Source organism: Heterocephalus glaber, unplaced genomic scaffold (assembly GCF_053883595.1).
Source record: "Heterocephalus glaber isolate CG9 unplaced genomic scaffold, H.glaber_assembly_v1.0 deba00001564, whole genome shotgun sequence".
In the NCBI taxonomy this organism is placed as follows: Eukaryota; Metazoa; Chordata; class Mammalia; order Rodentia; family Bathyergidae; genus Heterocephalus; species Heterocephalus glaber.
Genome location: NW_028258351.1, coordinates 14,015,853 through 14,042,798, shown reverse-complemented (window position 1 = coordinate 14,042,798; position 26,946 = coordinate 14,015,853). Strand labels below are relative to the sequence as shown.

Genomic DNA, 26,946 nt, shown 5'->3' with positions numbered 1-26,946 from the left:
TCTCCAAAAGTAAATACCATGGCTGAAAGATTGTCAAGTTGTGGTGGTTCTGTGGATTTCAAATGTGCATTTGTACCCACTAATCTTCCATATGGGAGCACTTTTTCTTTTAAGGACATAGGGAATGATATACCCTCAGTAGTTTTGTAGATGTTAGAATTGTAAACACCCGACACTTAGAGGGTCCTTGTCATGATACTCATTGTGAAGGGTTTAGGAATATCCTTAAGGTAGTAGAAAGGAAATGGCTTCCACTTAATGCCTCTCCTTTGCATGTTTTCATTGGTCCTTGCCTGCATTTGTTCTCTGTATGGTTAGAGGATCATTGCACAGCATCCTCCACTTTCCTAGAGGAATTCCAGAGCTCATCATTAGTCTCCTCTGTTCTCATTTCTTTGCCCATACCTTTTTCTTCTAGTCAAATCTACTTTTCCTAGGGATTAGGAGGCACATATGGAACACTTAGGATGATGATGACAGAACATCATTAGCACCGGAGAGTGACAAAGGAAAGATTGCAGGACCATTTGTTTCTTCCCTCACAGTGGCACCTGTTAGGTCTATGTGCTGGAGTCAGTGTGTAAGTTGACTTCACACTTATATCTGTTAGTAGTTGTAATAGGATAGCTTCATATCCTAGGAGGTTTCAGGTATAGAGGAGAATAGCAGGATTCAGAAAGTGGCTTTGTCCACTGAAAAAGGGAGTATAGAGTGTGCTTTTAGAACAGACTGTGGTGCTTGGAAGAACCATCTACTTGACCCATCTGCTAGCACAGTGTCTTCTACCCCAGGCCTCCTGTGATAAGGGATAGGCAACTGCTCTCAACTTTACCAAGTAAACGTGAGGAAAGGTGTAAATGACAGCTGATGGAGAGGTACACAGCAGCAGCAGGCTTCCATGAGCCTAAGCAGAGGAACCTCTTACATCCCAGGACTTCGGGCAGGGCCATGGCAATGGGACAGTCTACCTCATTTCACAGTCTTTGCCGAAGCCAGATCTTCCCTCATCTTGATCTCTAGTTCTCAGTAAGTGAAAGAGTCAGGGGACTTTGAGAACATCCAAACCTAGCCCAGCTGTGGCAGTTGGTTTATTGCTTTCAGCTGGTACTTGAACCCAGGTCCTGGTCTTGGAGGCTTTCCCAGGTTTAATCCCCAGAGCTTTCTCTGCAGCTGTATGACACTGCGCTGACCCCGAATGAGGATAGGAAAATAGAACCAGTGCCAAGCCAGAGTCTCTTTTTCATTTGGAGTCTGGCTGTCTGCCCATGACCAGGGTTACATAATGGGAAACATAGCTGGGGCTCTGGAGAGCCCGCGTTTCACCAGGCTGCCCAGACCTTCACATTCTGATGCTATATATCTTCCTAATTGTAGCTCGGATGCATTTATCACACTGTTGGATTGGTGTACTGTTAAAAAAAGAAAAAAGCTCTAGAAATTCCTGGACTTACTCCTTTTCCATGGCTTGTCCTATATAGTTTGCAGAACATGCTGGAAAAGGCTCATAGGGAGTCTTCTGAAGTACTGTCATATAGGGAGAAATAGAGATGTGTAGGGAATAAGCAGTAAGCTAATTTACTCAGGAAGCCTTTGTGTGTTGACCTTGTAGATGAGATAGAAATTCTTGAGTTAAAAAACTAGCTAGTTCACTCACCCTCATGGGGCAGCTCTGAAGTAAGTACTGATCCCAAGTCTAATCAGCACCCCTTCAAGGACGCTTAATACGTCTTTCCAAAAGGGCATTTTCAGAGGTCACTAAGTAATAGTCCATCAGCACTTCCCTGAAGGAAGTGGTAGTGACTGTGGGAAGCCCCTTTGCTACCCTGGCTCCCCACCCAGTCTCCCTGGCTCCGAGTTGGGGCGCCAGCACTACAGCCTGGCACCAGGGGGTTCCTCTTCCTCCAAGTGCTGAGCGTGATGCACATGTGATCTCTCCCATGGCAGGAGCCTCTGTCCCCTCCCCACTGCTCCCATAGGACTCCTTGTGAGAGGAAGGGGTGTTGGCCTAAGTCTCCAGTCTGACCCCAGCAGGGTACAGCAGCTGACCCCAGAGAGAGGACTTTCCAGCTCTGGGCCAAGGTTATTTGGGTCCAGTGTGTGCTAAACTGAGAAGATGTGTTGGAGTGGTTACAGCTAAAAGTTTGGAGAACCAGGAACCGTGAGAATCCGCACCAGGGAGGCCACTGAGGGCTCCACTTGTGTCTCGGAGATGTTGGGATCCCCTAGGGGCTGCTCTTTCCCAAAACACAGTGCTGATGGGTTTAACACACTATAGTGATGTGACAGAGCATATGCATATGAGTGTAGCTTGGGAAAACTGAAATCAAATAAGGCTCTGACCTAGATAGAGGTTGAGGAGGGAACATAGTAGAGGTACTCTGGTACCTGGAATGAGGAATTATGACCTGTTGTGGGCACAGAGCTTTATTTAGCTGCACTGCTTAGAATACTGGGAAGCTTATATCCTTGCAGTAGTGCAGGATTACTGAGCTCCAGAATTTGATTTGCTTTGTTGGGCAGAGTTGATTCAGTGCTGGGTACTTTTTAAAAGGACTGTAGTAGAGATCATCTTCACCTGGGTCTTATATTCTTTAGTGGTCACCCAATGAACAGTTCTTATTCTTGGAGGATTATATCTTGTTGCCCATGACCTTAATCCTAGGGCAGTGTTCTCTGACTTCTTTGGGTCACGGGGGCATCTGGTAAACACACTGTAGTTCCTAAACCTCAGAGAGGGAGCTGTATAGATTTTTCCCATATCCAACATATTCCAGGGCCTATTACAGTTCCTAGCACTAAGGTACTAGAACCATTTCCTTATCGCATGCAGACAGGCTTGACGTTACATCTTGGCTTTCTAAAGGAATATCCTAAGCCATTTTAAGCCCAAGTATTATTCTTTTAACTTTACCAGACTTGTTGGATTTAGGTCCATTTCTGTTGTTAGCTTCTTACCTCTTCATATTTTCTCCAGTTGGGTAAGAAATCCTCCAGGGCAGCGATGGGCTTATGTTGGCCACTGAACAAGTGAATTGGAGAGCTGTGGGCTCCAAAAGGGAATTAAGTTTTCAAAAGCAGATACTACATATCTTAGGAGAATTGTTATGGTCTTTTGTCTTTCCCTTTTGTGGATGTTGTCCATGGCTTTCCCTTTTTCAGCTGCTTTGTGCCTACTTTCTGTACCATCTTTGGCTATATTTCCAAATCTCCTCACCCCAGGAACCAAAAGACCCAACTTGTTTCCCATCTGTACTACTTCTCTGATCTTCCATAGCTCTGAAACACAATGCAGGGCTTCTTCTCACTCAACTCTTTCCGGGTTTGTTCTGCAGCTGTGGAGTTTGAATGTTAGTGTTTAAACAAGCTGGTATTACACAGGAAATGGCCACCTCCACAGGCCCCTGCAGGCTTGTAACATGGGGTCATTGTACTTGATATTAATCACCAGTCAGCCTGTTCCCCCAGTAAAAATATGAAGGAGTGTGTGAGTACCTAGTCCTCCGTAGTTTTTCCAGAAAGAAAGACTGAGTCCTGGTCAGACTTATCCAAACTGTCCCTGTTCCTAGGCCCCACCCCAGTCGGAGCTTTCACAGGAGTCCTAACTGACCCCTTCCCTATAAACCTGGCAATTCTTCCTTCTAAGTTCCAGGTAAGGAGGCATATTGTTATGGTATAACATGCCTCACATATCTCACACCTTAATCTTTCAGGGCATGCTGTAGTTGTATAACATATCCTATGAGAGATCTCTAGAATTTTAGAAACAACAGAAACCCTGGTCCACCTTAGAGCAGGCCTTCTTAGTTCCCTGAACTGAAGCAACTTTTCTTAATGCTATTTGCAGAACTAACCTCAGCCTGAAGGGTTAATCTGAATCCCCAAGTCAATATCCCCCAAACAACCAGCCAAGAGTGTGTGTTGGTTCATTTCTGTGAAATGTGTTTCCCCAGTCACCTGGGCCGGCCTGGGCTGCATTGTATCGGCCAGCAGCTGCACTGCACTCAAACTGACAGCTACATTAAACCTTGGAATTCTGAGGCAATAAAAAGTAAATTAACTCTTATTTTTTTTCCTTCCCTAGTGGAGTAAGTGAATGTATGTCTGTAGGGAAGTGACTGGGCCTTGGTTCTGACTTCATACCTCTAACTAGTCACTACTGGTCTGTCCCAGGCTAGGATCTGGTGTTCATACTCCAGCTAAGGGTCTGCTTTCCTGGTGTGTGGTGTGTTCTGTGGGGTTGGGCCCATGGGTCACCCTGCAACTATTGATCCCTGTGCATTAATCACATCCCAGCTGCTGAGACTCTCTTGCCACCATTCTGGGAGCCATAAATGGGTTTATTAAGCACAATTTCATATTCTCTGGCTGCTTTGCGTCTGTTTGGTGATGAGTGCACCTTAACTTCAGTGGGATTTTGTGGGCTCTAGGAGCTTCCCCAAAATATAAGTTGAACCAGAACAAGCCAAAAGGATTTGACTGAGCCCACAGCACTCTAGAGAGTCCATAGAGAATCAAAGGTGATTTGAGATTATCAGAAAAACCTTTTGGGGAGTCATTTCCCAAGCATTTCCAGAAGGTTGGGAGTTATTTAAGCACCTCATAACCGTAAGAATTTGATTTTGGGTTCCTCAGCCAATACTGAATCCTTAGGGTCCAAGGGTTGCTGTGGGGGTAAAGGTTAGAAGGCACTCTGGTTGAAATAAGAAACTAAAGCAGGAAAAAGCTAAGCTTTCCCCCTTGTATTCAGGCAGGAAACTCCGCGTTCATCCATGAAACTGACCTCCTAGCCCAAAGGCTTGATGGAGGTAAGCTGAGGTGACATTGCCAAGGTTCCAGAAATTACTTCATGCCCTTGCAAATATCAGTTTTTGATATTCAGGCATCTTGCCTGTATTTTCAGAGCACCTGTTTTTTTAGTATTAGTTTACTGATATTCCTCACACCCACACCACTGTGGAGAGTCACTGTATGCCCCAGGAACACCTACATAGTTGTGTTCATGTCTGTGGTGTTCCATGAGATGAGATAACTGATGATATGAAGTGTGACCTGAGCTTGGACAGTCCCACTGAGATACCAAAAAAAGCAGCTACTCAGAATCAGAGTTCAAATACAAGATTGGGCTGAATTGAAATGACCTTTCATTGAAACATTTTATGTATTCCCTTGGTTCTGATCAGTCTAGCTTGACCCTTGGACCACTTTTATTTATATTTCTGAGTTGGGAACTTGTGGTACTTCCTATGTCTTTTGGCACTAGCTGCTGTCTTACAAAATCAACATTAGGGTAGGAGCTCTCACTTACCTTATTTTTGTAGTGAGTCTTAAGGTTTTGGCACAAAGTGGGTGGTAATGGGCAAAAAGCAGATGTGGGCAGGGGTCCCTAGTGGTGGCCAACAATCTCTGGGAGGAGTCACTTTTGGTTTATCTGAGCCTTAGGGGACAGGAGAGTGTGGTAATGAGAACCACATGGTACCACATATTTCTTCGTTTTGGATCCAAGATGGTAGGGGTGGGAGGTTAAGAGAGGGTTATGGAGCCTCCCACAGTGGCAGTCATGGGTGATTTTCTGCCACCTTTCTCTTGCTGGGGATGCTGCTGCACACATCCTCATCTTAGCCCCCAATTAGGTCCTACTGCAGCTTTAACCTGCACAGCACCAGCCAGGGCCCTGAAGCCAAGAATTCAGCTGGGAGACTTTTCACCTTCTTCCTTCTCACTGTCGTCTTTCCTGTTTATTTTCTAAATTGCTGCTCTGCAACTGAGCAATGCCTGTTGGCCAAAGCTCACTAGTGCTGTGGGATTGGACTCAGGCAGTGGGCTAAAGTGGCCAGCAGGGCACTGGGGGAGGAAGTGGGGAACTAGAAGAACCTCCCTGTGCGTCTCCCATGGGCAGCACTAACCTCGGAGGCGGCCCTGAGCAGCCCTATCACATCCGGTGCTTGTCTCTGCAGCCGGGACCGGAGGATAAACTATCAGAGCTGTGGGGCAGTGCATCATTCCTCTTATTATTTTCTTCTCTGCAGATGGGGTCGTGGAAAGTTCAGTTCCTTTTAACCCTCAAAGTTCTGTTTATTCTACAGCTGGTAGCCTGAATGCTGCGTTTCCCATTACATCACAAAGGGGCTCAGGCAGAACTCCGCACAGAAACGTGTTGCAACTGTTTATTTTTTTCCATATTTAAACATTTCTGACAGCCAAACCCAGCTGAGCCAAAAGATGGAGCTTTGTGAATGAGTCTGGTTGTCGGTGTCTCTGCAGAGAGGCTTTAGAAAACTCTCATCCCTTTCGTGATTCTTCTCAAACATGTTCTTTTTCCTGGGCAAAGCCTGTGAAGTGAGTTACTTCTGTGGTACACGTGTGTTGATTATTTGCTGTTGTGTGATTAATGGAGCTATGTTCCACCTGGTTCCCAGGACACTCTTGAAAACAAGATGTTTCATTTCATTGCCTTTTCCTAGTGCAGTGATTACAGTAAATAAACTAGTGCAACCTCCTTCCACCTGGAGCCAGTCAGGGAGTTCCCATACTTCTTCCCCCACCTTCTCCCCTAGCATCACCCTCAGTAACATACTCCTTGAATGCCCTCTCTTCTGCCATCTCCCAAATGTTCCTAGTCTCCAGGAAAAACAAATTGCTTAGGTCTGAGGCCCCTCCCTCCAGGCAGGAATCATGCATAGTAACTCCCCTGGGGAGATTCCAGGATGACTCTACAACTCTCTGCTTATTTTCTCTTGTTCTACCTCTCTTGCTTTTACCTTGCTCTACCAGAGGTTAAGGCTTCCTCTGGAGGAGAAAGACAAGTCTATAAATTTGACAGGCAGTGCATTTGACCACAATTTGAGCTATCCCTGGGTAGGTACTCAACAAAGCAGGAATTTGAACCCGAAGTAGATGAAAACATCTGATAAGTGATAGAGGATGAACCCTCTTTATAATTCTATTTAGAATTTCAAATGGGGAGAGCCAAACTTTGCAGTTAGAAGTTTTCTTCTCAGGTTCAACTAGGGCTTGGTGATATGCATTCACAATGACCAGCCAGCCTGATTTACCCAGGATTGGAGGATTTGAAAAGATACTTTGAGTGCTTAAACTGGAACAGTCCTGGAATGGCTAGTCACCCTGTAGCTAACCTTCTGTAAGCAAGAGAAAGGGAAGAGCATGGGATGGTCAAGACAGCACTGATAGTGGTTCATCTGCTGAAATGTTTGAGAGCTTTACCTTCTTGGATGGATCTTGGCAAGCCAGGAATTAGGTTTTTGTTGAAACTGTGCTTGATTGGAAGAGATTTCTAAAGCAGTGAAAAGGAAAACCCACATGACTCTTCACAGTGTTACTGGACCCCATTTTACTGTTCCCTGCTGTCTGTGTGGCATATACTTGGTTGCTCAGAAGGGAGAAATTCTGGGAGCTGCCTCAGCCCCTGGGTATCTAGAGTGTTTCAGTAAGCATCTCAGCACTTTGTCTGGAAAGGGGACAGGACCTGCATTAGGCAACTACTTCTCCAAATTCTTTTTCCTCTCTGTTTAAGATTTTAAAACTCCCCCTAATCAATTTAAACTTTATATAGAGGGACACTGATACCTAGATTATTGCCATGGGCACAATTTTGAATCCTAGCATTTTTGGTATGATTTCTTGGCAGCTGTCAGCCTGGACAACTTTTGCTGCAAGTTTTCTACTCACAAATGCTGAGTGTACTTTTACTGGTCCCTCTTTAGACCTGCTCTTCTTTTCTGACCTTATTTTTCACAGGGTTGCTGTGGATGTATGGTCGACGCTGGCTGATTTTTGTAACATACTGACTGCAGTGAATCAGTCTGAGGTGCCACTGTACAAGGACCCGGACGATGACCTCACCCTTCTTATCCTGGAAGAGGATCGGCTTCTCTCAGGCTTTGTCCCCTTGCTAGCTGCCCCACAGGACCCCTGCTACGTGGAGAAAACCTCGGATAAGGTCAGCACCAGGCCAAACATCCCTCCTCATTCACCCCTCCTCTTAATTCTCCAGACTTTTTTTATTCTTGGGAAGTTTTCTGTGCAAACGGAACATGATTAAGTCATTGAGAAGGGTGTTAAGGGAAAATATCGACCTTTTAGCCGCTGACATCCAGCTCTATGTCCTGAAAAAAAAAAAACCCTCTCAACTTCCTTTGGTGTGTGTGTGTGTGCTCGCTGGCATGTTGTATATACGATCATTTCCTCACTTGTTTAAATAGTGCAGCTTGTGTTGGCAGGGCTCTCACTCAGCTCCAAATGGTTTGCATCATGCTTAAAGCACCCTCCTTCCTCCCCCCTTCCTTCTTCCCCCAGCCACAAAACTCTGCACTAGGAAAACAGCCAGGGCTTTTTCCCTTCTCTAAGGAGGAGAGTGATAAATAGGTGACTAGAGAGAAGCAGACACCATGTGTTAACTTACAAAAAAAGCTTTTAGGAATATGAAGCATTTCTCGCTGCCTGGTTTCTATTTTTTCTTCCTCTAAGGACTGTGTTTTAACCTGAACTTTGTGGGGGGGGGGGGTCTGTCAGTTTATACAAAACAAAGCCCATTTCCTATTGTGCTGGTAAGGACTGTGGAGCTCCTGGTCTCTGCTTAATAATTGAATCTTCAGCCAGGTGAAGAGTAGGACAGTCTGGGCTGCTTCATTCTTCTCCTTTGAGAGCCACTTGGCCAGGAAAGTAGTAGCCATAGACCTCGGGAGCAAAGTGTCCTATGCTGAGACAGAGGGTACCCTGTGTCTTCTCTGCGGAGTCCTTAGCATCACAGCCCCATGGGGGAAAGTCCTTTGGGTAGGAGTCCACAGATGGCTTCTAAGGAGGAAGTCTTTTGCCCTAGAGGAAGTATACACTAAAGACAGAGATAGAGATTTTTTAAAAAATCAGTAAAAAACTAAATTCCATTCTGGGTATGGTAGTATATCCTTGTACTCCTAGCCACTGGGAAGGCTGAGGGAGGAGGATTGTAACTTCACAGCTGGCCTAGACAATTTAATGAGATATTGAGCTGGGTGTAGTGACGCCTGCCTGTAATCCCAGCACTTGGGAGACAGAGGCAGGAGGGTTGCCATGAATTCAAGGCCCGCTTGGGCTGCATGGGGTCAAGCCCAGCCTGAACTGCCTAGTGAGAGAGACCTTGACTTTAAAAAAAAAGAAAAAAGGTTGAGAATGTGTCTCAGTGGCAGAGGTTTTGCTGTCATGCACAAAGGTCTAGGTTTGATCCCCAGCAGCACCAAACAAAAACACCTAAATTCCAACATGAATGCAAATATGAGAGATTTTAGAAGAATTTTTTTGGGGGGGTGGGTACCGGGGATCAAACTTGGGACTTTGCACTTGCAAGGCAGGCAGCGGAACCACTGAGCTAAATCCCCAGCCCCTGAGAGATTTTATATTGAATATAAATTTTTTAAAACTTGTTCTCCATATTTATTCATTGTAGAAAATTTGCAAAACAGACAAAAGTATATCTAATCCCATTACCCAGAGTTAACATTACTGTCATTTTTACAATCATATTTAACTTTGAATATACACACATACACAGTTTTTTCTTCAATGAAACTGGTGGTAGCGTGGGCTGGGGATGTAGCTCAGTGACAGATTGCTTCACTAGCATGCACAAGACCCTGGCCAACCTAGCTGATTAGTATGGATGTGTCTGAGAAACTCTTTAAGATCTCTCTCTCTCTCTCTCTCTCTCTCTCTCTCTATTTGAAGAAGATAGACATTTTCCTCAAACTTCTACTGATCATTACTAAGAAATGTAGAATATCTCAAGGACTAACCAATAGCAACAACATGACCACTTTCATTACTGGTGAAGATTAGTCACACTTTTGGTCTAGCTTAGATGCTCATTCAACAGATATTTACTGAGCACATACCACCACACTACATGGAACATATAAGGGATATATTCTAGTTGGAAAGACTGTGGCATAGATAAAGATGTCAATAACAAAAACATTTTTGTTGAGCTAGTAGTAATCCAATGAAGACATTGCTTTATGAGCATTGATTTGACACTTAACACATCATTTCCCAAGCATGTTCTGTGGAACTCTAGTTTTGTAGGTTCTGAATCTTTGTGGAAAAAGTTTTCTGATATGATCATTTGTATATAATCAGTGTTAAACAGGACTCATTACTGCAAGACCTCTTGAATCTTTTAACATTGCAGTATACATTGCAAGAAGGATAGTATTTATAATCTTTGCCAAGCTTGTTTCGCCCTTGATCTTTTTTATTTACTGAACATCTTCAAGATTAATATTCTGGGGCCGGGGATTTAGCTCAGTGGTTTCGGCACCTGCCTCAAAAGTGCAAGGTCCCAAGTTCGATCCCCGGTACCAAAAAAAAAAAGGTTAATATTCTGAAGTTGGGTTTGGTGGTATATGCCTGTAATCCCAGCACTCTGGGAGGCTGAGGCAGGAAGATCACATATTTGAGCCCAGCCCAGGCAATTTAGCAAGATCTTGTGTTAAAAAAAAAGAAGGGCCGGGGATTTAGCTCAGTGGTTCCGTCAGCCACCTCGCAAGTGCAAGGACCCGAGTTTGATCCCTGGTACCAAAAAGAAAAAAAGAAAAAGAAAAGGCTGAGAATGTAGCCCAGCACTGGCCCTAGCTTCGGTTCCCAGTACAGAGGGGTGGGGGGCAAAACTGTAGCAGAAAGGCAAGATACAAGATGAACAAGAGGTGGGAAAACATTAGTTTTGGAATTATTTAGAAGTACAATAATATAAAAAGAACACAGATTAGGGCTACAAGCAATAGAGTAGAGCTGATAACATTTTGAGAAAAACATCATAGGTATTCGAGCAAACCAGGGGAAAGAAACTGATTTTCATTCATTGAGTGGCTGGTAGGCACCTGAAAGGTAATAGAGTATAGGTATTGATGAAGTGTAGGATTAGGAACCCTTGTTTATATGACTTCAAAACCCAAGTTCTAATGAATGATTTGCTATCAAGGACTTACTTCAAAATAACCTGGTCAGGAGGAGATAAGAGAATAAACAAGAAGGAAAAAATGCCAAATATTGTTCATTTTTTTAATCTGAACAATGGGTATATTGAGACCATTAGAGTATTTTACTTTTGTATATGTATAAAATTTTCCATACATACTTAAAGAAGCAAAGCCATCCTTTAAAAAATCTTTTTTCTGGCCAGGGATGTAGCTCAGTGGAGCCATGCCTGCCTGGCAAGTGCAAGGTCCTGAGTTTGATCCCCGGTACCACACACACAAAAAAAATTCATTTATTTGAATCAGTGTTTTGTGGTGCCGGGAATCCCAGCTCAAGGGCTTCATTCATGCTAGGCAAGCACTTTGTCACTGAGCTAGAACCCCAACACTGGAATAACTATCTTTAAATCAAAATAAATAAACAAAATTTTTTTAGGTCTTGGTTGAGATAGAGTCTCACTATGTAGTTCAGGTTGGCCCTGAGCTGACTATGTAGCCTAGGCTGGCCTCAAACTCACAGCAATCCTCCTGCCTCAGCCTCCAAGGTACTGGGATTATAGGCATGTGCCATCACACCTGGCCCTTTCTGCCACATTTACTTGAGTTCTGGAGAAAATAATGAATCCATAATAATGAAATTAAAAATTTTTAGCCCCTGAGCTAAGCTCTTTACACATTTTCTCACTGAAACCCCAATTACTTTATAGGTAAATGTGGGGAAGTGATAAGAACACTATTTTAAGAGAAAGTTCGGGTTGTGTTTCTCAGTTTCAAAAATGCTTACTTGTTTTGTTTTGGTCTGGTTTGGTTTTTTGATAGAGTCTCACTTTGTAGTGCAGGCTGACCTTGAACTCATATGTAGCCCAGGCTGGCCTCAAATTCACAACAATCCTTCTGCCTCCCGAGTGCTGGGATTACAGGCGTACATCACCATGCCTGGCCAAAAATACTTATTTGAGCTGGATCAGTAAGGCACATCTGTAGCCCTGTCTACTTGAACGCTTGAGGCAGGAGGGTCACTTCAGCACAGGAATTCAAAGCTAGCCCTCACAATGTAGCACAACCCCACTAAAAAAGAAACTTAATGATCATCTGTAAAATACATACATATGACTGTGTAACTTATGGATATACTATTTGTTAATCACTTACTTTAGGAAGTTCTGTTTCATGAATGATATCTTAATATTGTACGATAAATCTTTGCATGTATCTTAAATTCATAAGAACAAACTTTTCAAATGGAATTACTAGGTCAGAGAAGGCACACACATTTTTAAGACTTCCAGTGGATAGACTAAATTTTGCCCTGCAAAAACTGACAATTTAAACTGGCAAATATGAGAGTAACTTCCTCACCAATCCTGGTTTAACTTTTTGTAATGCTGCCAGAGATGGACAAAATATATTATCTTGTTTTACTTTTTATTATTTGATTACTAATAGCATTAGTTTTTTTTTAAGTATTATGTTTATTATCTGTATGTATTGGTATTGTAGTTATTATAAATAATTGCCTTGTGTTCTTGGCCCATTTTACCATTGGAATATTCATCTTTTTCTTTTTTCTTAATGACTTATAAAAGCTATTTATGAATGACTCTTGAACTTTTTTGGTCATCTTTGTATAACATAACTTTGTGGAGGTTTTTTGGTATTTTAAAATTTTTTAATTTTTATTAGTGCATTTTGCAGTATATAATGATTACATTCATCATGGGGAGTTGGTACATGTACATAACACACCTCAATTCTCTTTACATCCCTTTCCCCTTCTCTCCCTTTCCTTAACTTTGTTTTTATATTGAATGAGATGAGAATTTTGAGAAATGTTGAAAAGAGAGATATAGCACTCTACATAGACAATAGGAAATATCCTTTTGTTGCACCATTCAAGATAAGATCTTTTGTTTGATTTTACCCTTTGAGAGAATTTCTCCTTACTCTTCGCTATCAGTTCATAGATATCTAAGGGAACATCATTGCCAGCCAAATATTTAGAAAAAAACTGAGCTATATCTGTTTCCTTCTCTGTTTTGCCTATTTGATCCAAAGAGCCCGAGTATAGTTAAACTTAATAAAAATTATATAGTATTTTGAAAAGTCCTCTGGTATATAGCAGGAAAACATAAATTTAGGCTTTTTTTTAAACCTTTTCCAACTTTAGGTATAATTAAAAATCCTTGTGTAATGATTCATTTCACCAGTGGCACTCTGACACTGACCATTGTGTATTTCTCTCCACTCACCTCTTTGTTGCCTTCACCTTTTTTGGGTTCTCTCATATTTTTATGAATAGTTTATAAATGTACAGAATAATTACCACTTGTGTTTAATCTAGTTCTTTCAGATTGAATCAGTTACCGCTTAATTTACGAATCTAATTCCCCAAATGTTGTCATTATGCCCATGCTATAGATAGGTCATTGACAGATATTCTTTTGTTCTAAAGTAGGAATTCTCACACTTTCGCATTCATCAAAACAAAATTACACTAGAGATTTGTTAAAACACCCATTTATGGGCCGGGGATTTAGCTCAGTGGTTCCGTTGCCTGCCTCGCAAGTGGAAAGTCCCTAGTTCAATCCCTGGTACCCCCCCCCCAAAAAAAAAACCCACCTGATTGTGGGGTGGAGAGACTGAAAACTGCATTTCTAACAAGTTCACAAATCATGCTAGTGGTCTGGATTCCACACATTGAGAACCACTGCTTTTCGGAACATGATGGCTGCTGAAGTTGTAACGATTAGGCAAAGATTTTTGCCCAGGTAAAATTGAAGATTCCAGGTATAAGTAACCTTCCTAATTCTGTCTTTAACTTTGAAATGCAGTATATATTACATGAGAATCCACACACTTTATCTCCATTTTGCCAAATAGTTTTCTGAGCTCTTCAGAAAGAGGTTAAAAGTAGACATGATAGTACATGCTTGTAATACCAGCTACTTAGGAAATTGAGACAGGAAGATCACAAGTACCATGTTAGTCTTGGCAACTTAGCCACACTCTGTCAAAAGTACCCCCAAAAAAGGTTGTACTCAATTCTATAAATATCTTTTTGAGTATATATGAAAAGTCACATGTCTGGGTAGTCTCCTTCCCTAAGAGGATCCTGATCTACACAACTAACAGTATTATGTGTTTAGCACTGTTTTAATACTTTACATTATTTCATTTAACTTTCACAAAAGCGCCATGGGAATTTGAGATATAGGAAAGCTAGAAATGATAGAATCAGTTGCAGGCAATGCATGTCTAGAGCACACACTCTTGATTAAATATAAATAAAGTAGTAGAATAGTTGAACAAACATATTAACTCAGTATTTCCAGTTCTTCTCTTGACTTTGACAGTTTTATTTTCACTGGAAGCTTGATTTCTCACCAGAAGCTTAGAAACTGTTGACCTGGTTTGAGGGAGATCATCTGATCTCCCAGAATAGTTCCTGTGGATGAACAAAGAAGTAAAAGTTCATACATATGGAAAAGGATACTTAGGTTAAATTTACCTGCATCTTTCTCTGGGTTGGATGTTCAAACTTTGGAATGTCCTGGATTCCAAAACACGTTTGGAATATGAGGGGTTTTTTGGGGGAAAAAACTAGATTTTTTTTTTAATCCTAAAAGTGCTCTAGAAGATGCTGAATATACTCACAGGATGTTAAAGTGTGTCCAAAGGGAAAAAAATCTTCAGAGTGATGGCAGAACCTCTAAGGGCCAGAAAGTCAGGACAGTGTCGTAGACGCCAAATTTGCGGGCAGAATTGTTGATACATGAATAGTGATGCTTGGGGGTGTCTGACGGGGATGACTGATAGATAAAAGCCTAAAAATCAGTTATGTAAGCATGTGGACCTGATTGCATACCCACATATGTACATGTAAAGCAATCTGCCTCAAAGCTTATTAAATATGGGCCACATGAAAAATAAAATTCATAGTGATAAGAGGACGTACTATCATTAGAGAAAAAACTATTGATAAAAACTTCTGTCTCAGTACTTCCTGTCCAATCCATTTTAATAATATTATCTCATGTATGTGTAGGAATATCCATTATGCTTATTTTAATATATAAAATTACATTAAAATTACATATTAATGTATAAAATTACTTTTACTAATCAATTTGATATAATTTATAACAAAATTTATACTTTTTTTTTTGTACTGGGAGTCGAACTCGGGTCTTTGCGCTTGCGTAGCAGGCAGTGAAACCACTGAGCTAAATCCCCGGCCCGAAAAATTTATACATTTTAATGCACTGATGTATTATACTTCTGTGAGAACCATCCAAATCAAGATAAAGCATATTTTCATCTCCTCAAAATTTTGCTGAATGCCAGGCATGGTGGCTCACATGTCAGTAATCCCAGTACAGTATGTGGGAGGCTGAGGCAAGAAAATCATAAGTTCAAGTCCTATTTGACCAACTTAGCAAGACTTTGTCTCAAAAAATTAATCAAAGGACTGAGATGTGGCTCAGTGTGAGGGCCCTGAATTCAACCCCCCAGTACTACCAAAAATAATACTAATAATGATAAAAATAATATTCCTGAGTATCACTGTCCTCTGTCCCACTGCCCCCAGCCAACCACTAATCTAATTATTTTCACTGTAGATTAAAATTAGAAATTTCAATGCAAGTAAAATATTGTAATAGACCTTTTATGTCTTTGCCCTTTTGCTCCACATGTATCTGAAGATTCATCCACAGCACTGTGTAGTTTTTCTTCTTTTCTTTTTTTGTAATTCATTCCCTTTTATTGATGAATAATTTTTTTTTATGGGCATATCACACTCTACCCATGAACTTGGTGATGAATCGTGAAGTATATACCTCTATCAAGATATCTTTGCTGGGCATGGTGACACATGCCTATCTGTAGTCCCAGCTACTAGGCAGGCTGAAGTATGAGGATCATAAATTCAAGTCCAGAATGGGCAATTTAGCAAGATCTTGTCTCAAAATTTAAAAAAAAAGAGTTGGGGATATAGCTCAGTGTTTGAGCATTCCTAGGTTTGATCTCCAATACCAGATTTTAAAAAGATACTATCTTTGTCAAGATATCAAGTACCTTTGTGTGTGTGTGTGTGTGTGTGTGTGTGTGTGTGTGTAGTACTAATTGAACACAGGGCCTTGCACATGCTAGGCAAGCCCTCTAGTGAGCCCCCAGACTTTTTTTTTTTCTTTTCTTTAAACTTCGAGATGATATCTCTTTTAGTTGCCCAGGCTGGTCTGGAAAGTGTGATCCTCCTCAGCCTCCCAGGAGCTGCGGTAACAGGTGTGTGCCCCCCATGCCTGGCTTAAATACTGTATATATCTTTTTTTTTTGGTACTGGGGATCGAACTCGGGTCCTTGCTCTTGCGCAGCAGGTGGCGAAACCACTGAGCTAAATGCCCGGCCTCCTACTGTATATATCTTTAAAAGAACCTTCAAGGTCCGGGGATTTAGCTGAGTGGTTTTGCCGCCTGCTGCATAAGCACAAGGACCCGAGTTCAATCCCTGGTACCAAAAAAAAAAAAGAACCTTCAAAGTATTTTCCAGACTCATTACACAATTTCACACTCTCACTAGCAATTGTGAAGTTCCATTTGCTTCAAATCCTTGTCAGTGCCTGGTATTTCTATGCTTTATAATTTTACTTTTTCCTTCTTTTTTCTTTCATTTTTTTTTTACACTTTATAACTTTAAATGTGATATTTAAGTGTGAAGTGCTGTTTCATTTGAGCTTTAATTGGCATTTTCCTAATTAATAAAGAGCATCTTTTCATGGATTTATTCACCATTCATATACAGATGACTTACAATGGAGTTACGGCCCAGTAAACCCATTGTTAGTTGAAAATGTACTCAGTACATTTAAGATACTGAAAATCATAGCTTAGCAACACAGTACACTGAAGAATATTGGAGGGGTTTTTTTAATCAGTCTGGAAAAAGGATCAGAATTTGACGTATCATTTCTGTTGAATGTACATTGCTCTCACACCATCATAACATCAAAAAATTGTAATTTGAACTATCATAAATTAGAAACTTTCTGTATCCTTATTTGGGAAATGTTCAAATCTGTTGGCCTTTTTAAAACACTGGTATTATTTTAATTGCACTGTAAAAGTTCTTTATATATTCTGGGCATAAGTACTTGTCAGATATATCCTGTGAGTATTTCTTACACCCTATAGCTGGTTTGTCTGTCTGCAGTTTTAAATAGCAAAAATTTTTATTGTGATAAAGTTCAGGTTTTTAAGTTTTTCCTTTGTGATTAGTGACTTTTTGTCTTAGAAATCTTTGCTTTAACCCCAAGGTCATGGAGACTTTCTCCAGTGATTTTAGTGTTATATTTTATTTCTGTTTTTGTCTTAACTAAAGTGTTTTTTTTTTTACTGGTGTTCTACAACTAATAATTAGCATCCTCAACTTTTCAGAATATATTTACAGTCAGTATTGTATCTCTGTACACTTCATACTTTATGCTTCCTCCTTCACACATCACAAATACATTTACTGGGCCAGGGATTTAGCTCAGTGGTTCCACCACCTGCCTCACAAGAGCAAGGTCCCGAGTTCGATCTCTGGTACCAAAAAAAACCAAAAAAAAAACCATTTACTGTACACTACTATGATTCCATTTCCCCATTCATCCTTGTTTTCTGTAGTTGTCTTCTCTTTTAGTTTTCATGTTATACATCTTGCTACAAATGGTATTTCTGTTAAAGTTAGTTGTATTTTAAGTAAAATATAAACAAAAGAAAAATATAAACTTGTTATATTTATCCACTTATTTATTGATGTTCTTCATTCTTTTCTATAGATCAGGTTGGCCGATAACAAATCCCTTCAGCCTTTGTTTATCTAAAAAGTCACTTTTTTATCTTTGGTTTTTTTCATGTTACATTTATTTATGGGAGATTTTTGTAGTTTTGAGGGTACAGAATTATGGATTGAGTATAGAATTATGGATTGAAAGGTTTTTTTCTTCTAACACATTTTCAGGACGTGGTTCTATTATCATCTGGCTTCCACTGTTTTGCTATAAAAGTTAGCAGTCATTTGTGTGGCCTTGTTTTTTGTTTGTTTGTTTGGTTTGGTTTTTTTGAGACAGAGTCTTGCTATGTAGTTCAGGCTGCCCTCAAACTCACTATGTAGCTGGGGCCAGCCTTGAACTCAACTGATTCTCCTGCCTTGGCCTCCTGAGTGCTGGGATTACAGGTGTGCATTACCACATCTGGCTCGTATGGCCCTCTTTGTAATGTTTTGTTTTTTGTTTGGACTACTTTGGATCTTTTACTTTTCTTTTCAGAAATTTGATTGGGATATATATTAGCTCTTTTTATGTTTATCTTCTTAATATTCACTGAGCCTCTTGGATCTGTAAGTTGATTTTATTTTTAACCAAATTTGGTATGACTTTCAGGTATTATTCTTTTTTTTGTGGTACCTGGGATCGAACTCTGGACCATGTGCTTTCAAGGCAGGTGCCAGAACCACTGAGCTAAATCCCTGGCCCTCAGGTATTATTCTTTTTTCTGCCCTAATTACCCTGTCTGCTCTTTTTGAAATTCCAATTAAATGTATGTTAAATTTTGTTAGGCTCTCGTTTTTCTTTTTCTTTCTTTTTTTTTTTTGAGATGCGCTCTCACTAGGTAGTTAAGGCTGGCCTTGAACTCAAGGTGATCATCCTGCCTTATCTTCCCAAGTGCTGGAATTACAGGCAAGCACCACTATTCCTAGCCAAGGTTCTCATTTTTTGTCAGTGTTTTTTCTGTTCTTCAGATTTTTAAATTTCTGTTGGTCTCTCTTCAAGTTCACTGTCCCTCCCCTCCACTTTTTTTTCTTTTGGTGTACTGGGGATTGAATCCTGGACATGTGCATGCTAGGAAAGTACTCTACCTCTGAGCCACATCCCCTTTTCTGCCCTGTAAATATGCTGTTAAACTTATCTAGTGACATTTTAATTTCATTATTTTATGGTTTTCAGCTTGTGAATTTCTATTTTGTTCTTACAATTTTCATTTCTCTGCTGACACTTCCTATTTATTAGTTCATTCTTTTTTTTTGGTACCGGGGATCGAACTCAGATCCTTGTGCTTGCAAGGCAGGCGGCGGAACCCCTGACCTAAATCCCCGGCCCTTATTAGTTCATTCTTTATGACTGTATTTTGGAGCTGGATGTAGCTCAGTGGTAGCACACTTACCTAGCACTCATAAAGCCCTTGGCTGGATACCCAACGCCACCAGCAAATTTAAAAAAAAAGGCCATATTTTCCTTTCATTCTTTGAATGTCTTTCCCATGAATATTTTGGACACATTTATAATAGCTGCTTTAAGGTCTTTGCTGGCTAATTCCAAAATCTGGGCCATATCGTTATCAAAAAGGACAGCATTTTCTTGTTTGTGTCTAGTAATTTTTGTATAAAATCAGTGGACATTATGTACTCTAGTTCACAGAGACCCAGAGTCTTGTTATCTTCCTATGGATAGTATTGGGTTTTGTTTTGGGGTTTTTTTTGTTGTTGTTGTTAGTTTTTTGCTTTGTTTTGGTTAGCATTTATTTAAAATTTAATTTTAGGTGATAGTTAAAATACTGCCTGATCACCGTGAACTTCTGTAGGCTGTTTTTACATGTTACTAATGAAGATAAGTAGAAACCCAGGATGTCTTCCAAGCCTTCCTCTGTAGTTTTTGTTGTAGGGTTGGTCTTAGAGTCTGTTAATATAAACTTAGATTAAGTTTTATTTTAAGGTGTGGCCCTTACTAAAGCATGGCTTCTCTACAGTCTCAGCTGGCTGCTGAGAATTAACAGTGGTAAAAATCCCTTCACTCTGGTAGTGTTGGACCTCCAGCTCCCTCATCTCCAGGCAAGGCTCTTTCCCCAGCACTGTTGAACCTACAATAGCTATGTTCCACTTTCAACCTCATCTGTAGTCTAGAAGGCCTTGTGACATTGGCCATCATGTATTTACTGAAGACTCTCACCTGCATTCTTTCTTTCATCCCTTTCTTTGCATAACTTCTTCCTGTCCTTTCTCTTACTCACAGATTCTGGTCACTTTAACCACCTCAAATTCGGTTCTCTTACTCCTCAACTGAGCAGGACCGCCATAATTTGTTTAGGATTAAGTTTTCTGTGTCATGGTTGGGAAATTACCCTCAAAACAAAAGACTGAATGATCACAGGTTCATTTAATGAGTTTCTCTTCTCTCAGAGATAACAGTTATGTTATCTACTGTGTTGTCCACTGCCTAAAAAGAAGTTGCCTCACACCTTTTATAGCTATTTAGGGTGGGAGGACTAGTCCATTAACAATACTTCTATCATGTTCAAAAGGAGTTGATCAGTCTTTACTTTGTTTTTTTTTTTAGAAATATTAATTCCATTTACTTTAACATACACTTAAAAGATTCTTTTTTTTTGGTACTGAGAAATGAACTTTGGACCTTGCACTTGAGAGGCAGGCACCGGAACCACTGAGCTAAATCCCCGGTAGTCTTTACTTTTTAATCACAAAAGTGATCCATACTTTGTTAAAAAGGATATGGAACTGTGAAAAATAAGAGTGCAAGTCCCTTCCTTCTAAAGATAATTGCTATTAAGAATTTGGTAACTGGGCCAGGGATTTAGCTCAGTGGCACCATGCCTGCCTTTGAAAGCTCAAGGTCCTGAGTTCGATCTCCGCTACAAAAAAAAAAAAGTTTGGTAACCATCCTAGACATACACAGAGAGTAATAATTTTTCTAATAAAATGAATATCACATACTATACTTTTTCCTTTTATTATTAGTGCCTATTTGTTTTATAAAATACCTGGCTTCAGGGGCCGAGGATTTAGCTCAGTGGTTTCGCCGCCTGCTGCGCAAGTGCAAGGCCCTGAGTTTGATCCCCGGTACCAAACAAAAAAAAAAAATACCGGGCTTCTAAGTGTGGAATAACATTACTTCTTTTCTTAATTTATCTTAAAACTCTTACTAAATCCATAATATAAATACATCATTCTTTTTTCAAGTTGTGTCCTACTCCGTTATAGAGATATCATGTCTTTTATTTATTCATCCCTCTAAGAATTGATATTTAGTTTTGTTCAGTATTTTTATTACAAGACTGAAATATACTTAAAAAAATAAATATATATATGAATGACTGTTTCTGTAGAGTACAGCCAACAAGTGAAATTGCTTTGTCAGAGGTTACTATTTTGTTAACTATTTTGGTATATACTCCCAAATTGTACTCCAAAGTGATCATACAAATTTTTACTCTAACAATAGTGTATGTCTATTTCCTCATACTCTGACAATTCTGTACATTATCATGAGTATTTTAAATTTCTGCTACACTGAGTAAAAAAAAAAATGTATTTCACTTTAACTGCCATTTGTTTACTAGTAGAATAAAGGATCTTTCTGTATAATGTCTGTTTATATATCTTCTTTATATATTTATGGCTTTGCTCATTTTTAGATTGAATCATTTATTATTGATATGTAGGAGTTCTTTATATACTATATATCATATTTTGCTTTATATATTAGAAATATTTTCTTCTGGTTAGTAGATTGTTTTTATAATCTTGTTTGTATTTTTTATAATGTACAATTTAAGATTTTTATAGGGACAGATTAGTCTGTTTTCCTATGTGACCTCTTGGGGTTTTTTGTCATGGTTCCTTCATCCTTGTACACACCTGTTTTTGTTCTTGCTGTTTGTTTAATTTACTGCTCTAAAAAGAAAGTTCATGTTAGCAAAGTGCAACATAGTTTACTCAGGTATCCATTCAAATTTTCACTATGAAGTAAAGACTGGCATTTTTAACTGCTCTGCATATTCCAGAATCACTGTCATTTAGAGCAGACTAAATTTTAAGGATTTGATGTTTTTGTGGACAATTTTTATAATATCATTATTGTCAATGACAGGAAAAATGGATCTTCAGCTGCCTGAGAATAAGTTCAAATTTTTCTTAACTACTGGTAAATTCAACTAACAAGATGAAATAATGTAAAACTTCATTTGTAATTAATGCTTATCTAGCGATTTTTTTTTTGGTTTATGTACACACACTTGCCAAAGAGAAGAAGAGAATAATGAGAAACTATTGTTAATTCTAAAGCACAGAGGAAAACATGGTTTGTATATGTACAGCAAAAATCTTTGAAAGATTGGAATTGCACAATGAGTGTAGGTTGAGCAATTGCTTAACAGGGCATACACATCGGGGCGGGAGTTGCCCTTTGCTCTTGTGCAATAAGGGCACTCCAGAACTGCCTGAATGGAGAATTTTGTTTTTATTTCTCATTTGCCATTTAAATTTTTACTTTTCCCCTTCTTTTTAATATTTGTTGTTTTTTATTTTTTGGTTTTTTTGGTACTGGGGATCGAACTTGGGACCTTGCTTGCGAGGCAGGAGCTGGAACCACTGAGCTAAATCCCTGGCCCTTAATATTTATTGTTTTTTAAATGTTCTTGAGTCTTATTTATTTGTGGTTTCTGTTTTTTTCTTCGTCAAGGGATTAATGAAACACCCTTTTGACCCCTCCTCCATGACTTTTTGCTGTTTGTTTGTATTTTGGTTTTTTGAGGCAGGGCCTCACTTTGTAATGCAGGCTGGCCTTGAACTCACTAGGTAGTCCAAGCTGACCTTGATCTCATGGTGATCCTCCTGCCTCAGCCTCCCTAGTGCTGGGATCACAGGCATGTGCCACCACTCCTTGCTTCCACCTCTGTGACTTTGATTTGAAATGATGCTAGGAGGGTGCAGCTGGTGGTGGGAGGGTGGGTGGCTGATGGTTTAGGAGTTTCTAGTTGCACTTCACACAAGCACAATACTCAGCTTAGTCTGAATGAAATATGGGTTAATAATCAGCCTGCATTCCCTGATTTCTTAGTACTAGAATTTTGCACACTTTGTAATGAGTGTTTTGAGATTTTTGCCTATTTTGCGTTTAGTGGTGACCAGCACCTTCTGATGAAGATCAGCTGCAGACTATCCTAGACAGTGAAGCCAGACTTTAAAGCTGAAAACATAGGAGCCAACCAGTAGTATCCAGAGCTAGACAGGACTTACTTTGGCAAAAACAAAGATCTTGTTTTCTCCTCTTCTCTTTTGCCCACTCAGACACACTCATGTATTTCATAAGCATGCTTCTAATTCTGATTCTCTGCCATTTTATTTACCTTTGTGCTGGGGATATTGGAATCTGTTCACCCTCATCTTTCTGTGTTCCAGAGGAACAGGAGAGGTAGTTGGGTCAGAGTGCCAGAAAAGCAGAAATTAAGTATGTGGATTTCATAGCTGCATGTATGAGTGTTTGTGGGGCAGGGAACTTCTAATGGAAAACATTTGTGTTGCATCAAAAACAGAGCAAGGCCTGCTTAGAGTCTGTCTGCCCTGTCTGTCAGTCTGTTCCCTACCAGCTCTAGTCATTGTTCTCCTGGGTGTCTCAGGCGTATTGTGGTTTCTTCTGCTCTTGCTATCCCCTAATCTTGCCAGAGTTTTTGTGTCATGGGTGGCCCCATGCACAGTTTGGAGTGAGGCCACGAGGGTGGTGACTAATGGCTTTGAAGGTACACAAGCACATATAGGGCTCTGGGACCCTTTGGAGGGCAAGCCTGAGAAGGGGGAAAGGTCTCCAGCACAGACGGTTTGAGAAGCATGCTTAGACTCATACAGACGCTTTTTGCTTTTTTAGTCCTTTCGTTTACTGCTAGCACAGCATGAAGCAGAAGAAAGGAGACAAGAGGGAAAGCTTGCTGTTTGGGCTTGCCATGACATTTGTAAATGCTTGGAAGGGATGCACCTGGGTGCCCAAGTTTGCATCTGACAGGCTGATGTCAATCAGGTTGTGTTCCTGGATCCCTTTTGGGAATTACAGAAGAGAAAGTGCTAATTTCCCTGAGGATAGTGTCACTCCAAGATGTGAAAGGACCTGAAACTCGAGCTGTTTCTTGTTTTCCTCACCAGTTCCCCTGAAACTCACATTTGTTCATCATTTTAAAAAAGAAAGAAAGAAAACAATAAAAAAGCAGCAGCTCAGCTCACAATTTTCTGGGTCCCTAAGAAAGTACTTCACCAATGTGGTTTTCACATTTTCACATTTTTGGCTGACGAATAAGATTGAGCATAAATGCTTCTTCCCCTGATAACAATACATTCAGATGCAGGATCAGGAGTGTGTGGATTAAAACCAGACGGTGGATGATTAATATTTTTGCTTATAGAGGTAGACATGGCAGCTTCCTCCATTTAAATGAAAAAGCCCTTTCTCTGCATTTGTATGTGTGCATATGCTTGCATGCTTGTGCTCTTGAAGGTGGGAACTGAGTTTGTAACTTAGTTATAATTTCCAAGTATTTTCTTCCCTTTTCTTGAAGCATCCAAGAAGTACGAGAAGGACTGTGCTGTGAAGCAGAGGTGTGAAGATTAGCAGCTATGGTGGAAGCGAGAATATGTTCTTTTGAAACTAAATGCTTTCACAGCTTTCTAGGTACTCCTATAACACATATCTTTATCCATATGACCTGCTTGCTCCCATGTTCCTGTGATCGCCTTATAAGTATATTTTTTTCTTTCAAACTTTGGAAGTATCCGTTTCTATCACTTCATTATTAGATAATGATATTAAAAGAAGCTTTATTATTACAAGAATACTTTATGTTTTTACCTCACTCACTGAAAACATGACAGAAATTTCTTGCAGGATTTAATTAGAGGTTGGTAGATGTTTGTTTATTATTAAAATGTGTTTGAGGATTTATTTTTATTAGGTTCTGTGCACATTAATCCATTCAAGTCAAGAAGCCTTCAGTTACCCTAGACCTCTAATTTTCCCTGTAATTTAAACTTGCATACACTTTGCAGTTTGTAGAAACAGAGACTTCTGCCCAAATGAAAGGGGAGGAGGAAAACTGAGGCTGGGACTTGGTATCTTTTTATCTGCATATTGTGTTGTCTCTGTAACAATGAAAAGTTTGAGCATAAAGTTACTTTTATTCCTACAGAAAGCTGGGTCTATTTTAGTGTTGCCTCTAATTTCAGGGTTAAAGTGGGCTCTCTCAGTCCTGTCATACCCTAGCTGCACACATCCCCAAGTATTCTCATTCGCAGAATGGATAATGTTCTTTCAGTTCACTTCTTTCTGCAGGCTCTCTCTTGAGACCAGACTAGTTGGCTTATAGATTTTGTTTTGTTTTCGGTACTGGGAACTTGCTGGAGGAGTACTGTACCACTGAGTTACCCCACTCTTTTTACTTTTGCAAATTTGAGACAGGGTCTTGCTAAGTTGCCGAGGCTAAGCATGTATCTCCTGCCTCAGCCTCCCATGGTGTGCCACCAGACCCAGCTGGCTCACAGTTTGACAAACACATAGTCATGTTACCATCACCACAATTAAAATATAGAGCATTTTCTTTACCCCTCCCAAAGTCTTTTGTACAGTCAACCCTTCTCCCTAATTTTCTGGCAGCTTACCTATTTCTGTCTCTATAATTTTGCCTTAACAAAAAATAAATTTGCCTTTTCTAGAATGTCACTGTGTTAGCCATCACTGTGACAAAATACCTGAGAACAGTAACTCAGAAGAGGAAAGGTTTAATTTGGCTCTTGGTTTCAGAGGCTTTGGTCCATGATTACTTGGCTCTGTTGCTGGAGGTAAGGCACAACATGGTAGGGAACATGTGGTAGAGCAAAGCAGCTCACGCCTCATGGTGGACAGGCAGCAGCAAGAAAGTACACATGAGAGAGATGAAGGGGCTGGGGACAAGATTTACCCTTCAAAGGCATACCTCTGGTGACCTACTTCCTCCACCTAAGCCCCACCTCCTAGCCCCAGTCCATTCAGCTGTGAACTCATCGACAAATTAATCCACTGATGGAGTTAGCACCCTCACAGCCCAATTACCCCTGTAGGCCCCATCTCTAAACATTGCTGCTTGAGGAGCAACCCTTCAATGCATGAGTCTTTGGGAGATACTTTAAGCCATAATTGTCATTAAACAAAATCATATCATATATAGCTTTTTGAGGAGGTTTCTTTTACATAGTGTAATGCACTTGAGATTCAACTATGTTGTGGCTTTTATTGATAATTTGTTTTGTTGTAGCAAAGTAGAATTTCATCATATAGATACACCACAGTTTGTTCAGCCATTCACCAGCTGATGAATATTTGGGTTGTTTTCAGTTTTTGATAATCATGAATAGGACTGCTTTAAATATTTTTTAGGTTTTTGTGTAAACTTAATTTTCATTTATCTTGGATAAATATCTAGGGAATAGAATAGATGATTTTTGGGTAAGTCTGCGTTTAACTTTGCTAAACTGGCAGGCTGTTTTCCAGAGTTCATGTACCATTTTGTATTCCAGCCATCAGTGTATGAGAATTCCAGTTGTTCTGTATCCTTGTCAGCACTTGGTACTGTCAGGTTTTTTGTTTGTTTGTTTGTTTAAGTCATTCTGATAGGTATCTCATTGTGATTTTAATTTGCATATATCTAATACCTAATGATGTTAAGCATCATTTCATATTATTGGTCTGTATATCTTCTTTGGTGAAGTGTCTGTTCACATCTTTCCTTATTTTTAAATTGGATCGCTTGTTTTCTTACTGAGTCTTGAGAAGTCTTTTTTTTTTTTTTGAGAAGTCTTTGTATATTCTAGATTCAGGTCCTTTGTCAGAAAATATATGTCTTCATTACATATATAATATTATGTTTCAAATATTTTCTCTCAGTCTGTGCCTTGTCTTTCACTTCAGAGACTGAGTTTTAACTGATTAAATGCCGAGAGCGAGAGATTTTAGGCTCTCTTGGTAGAGGAAAGCAAGGAAATTGAGACCTTAGTAGAAAGATGTGAGGACTACACTTTTTGAAACTGTTTATTTAAAATAATGGGCCAGGGATTTAGTTCAGTGGTTCTGCCGCCTGCCTCACAAGCAAAAGGACCCAAGTTCGATCCCCGGTACCAAAAAAAAAAAAAATGC

General features: G+C 40.0%; 1 protein-coding gene across 10 annotated transcripts in view; it reads left to right on the top strand.

Annotated features, from left to right (window-relative positions):
• Positions 1-26,946, top strand: part of Smg6 (SMG6 nonsense mediated mRNA decay factor) — a 239,868-nt gene that overhangs the window by 118,288 nt on the left and 94,634 nt on the right. For all 10 annotated transcript variants that reach the window (XR_002386908.2, XR_002386909.2, XR_002386910.2 and 7 more), the window contains one exon: positions 7,756-7,957. Coding sequence is in view for 7 of the 10 variants with exons in the window: in XM_004857170.4 (XP_004857227.1) it covers positions 7,756-7,957 (202 nt within the window). In the remaining 3 variants the exon portion in view is untranslated. The remainder of the gene's footprint in view (positions 1-7,755; positions 7,958-26,946) is intronic.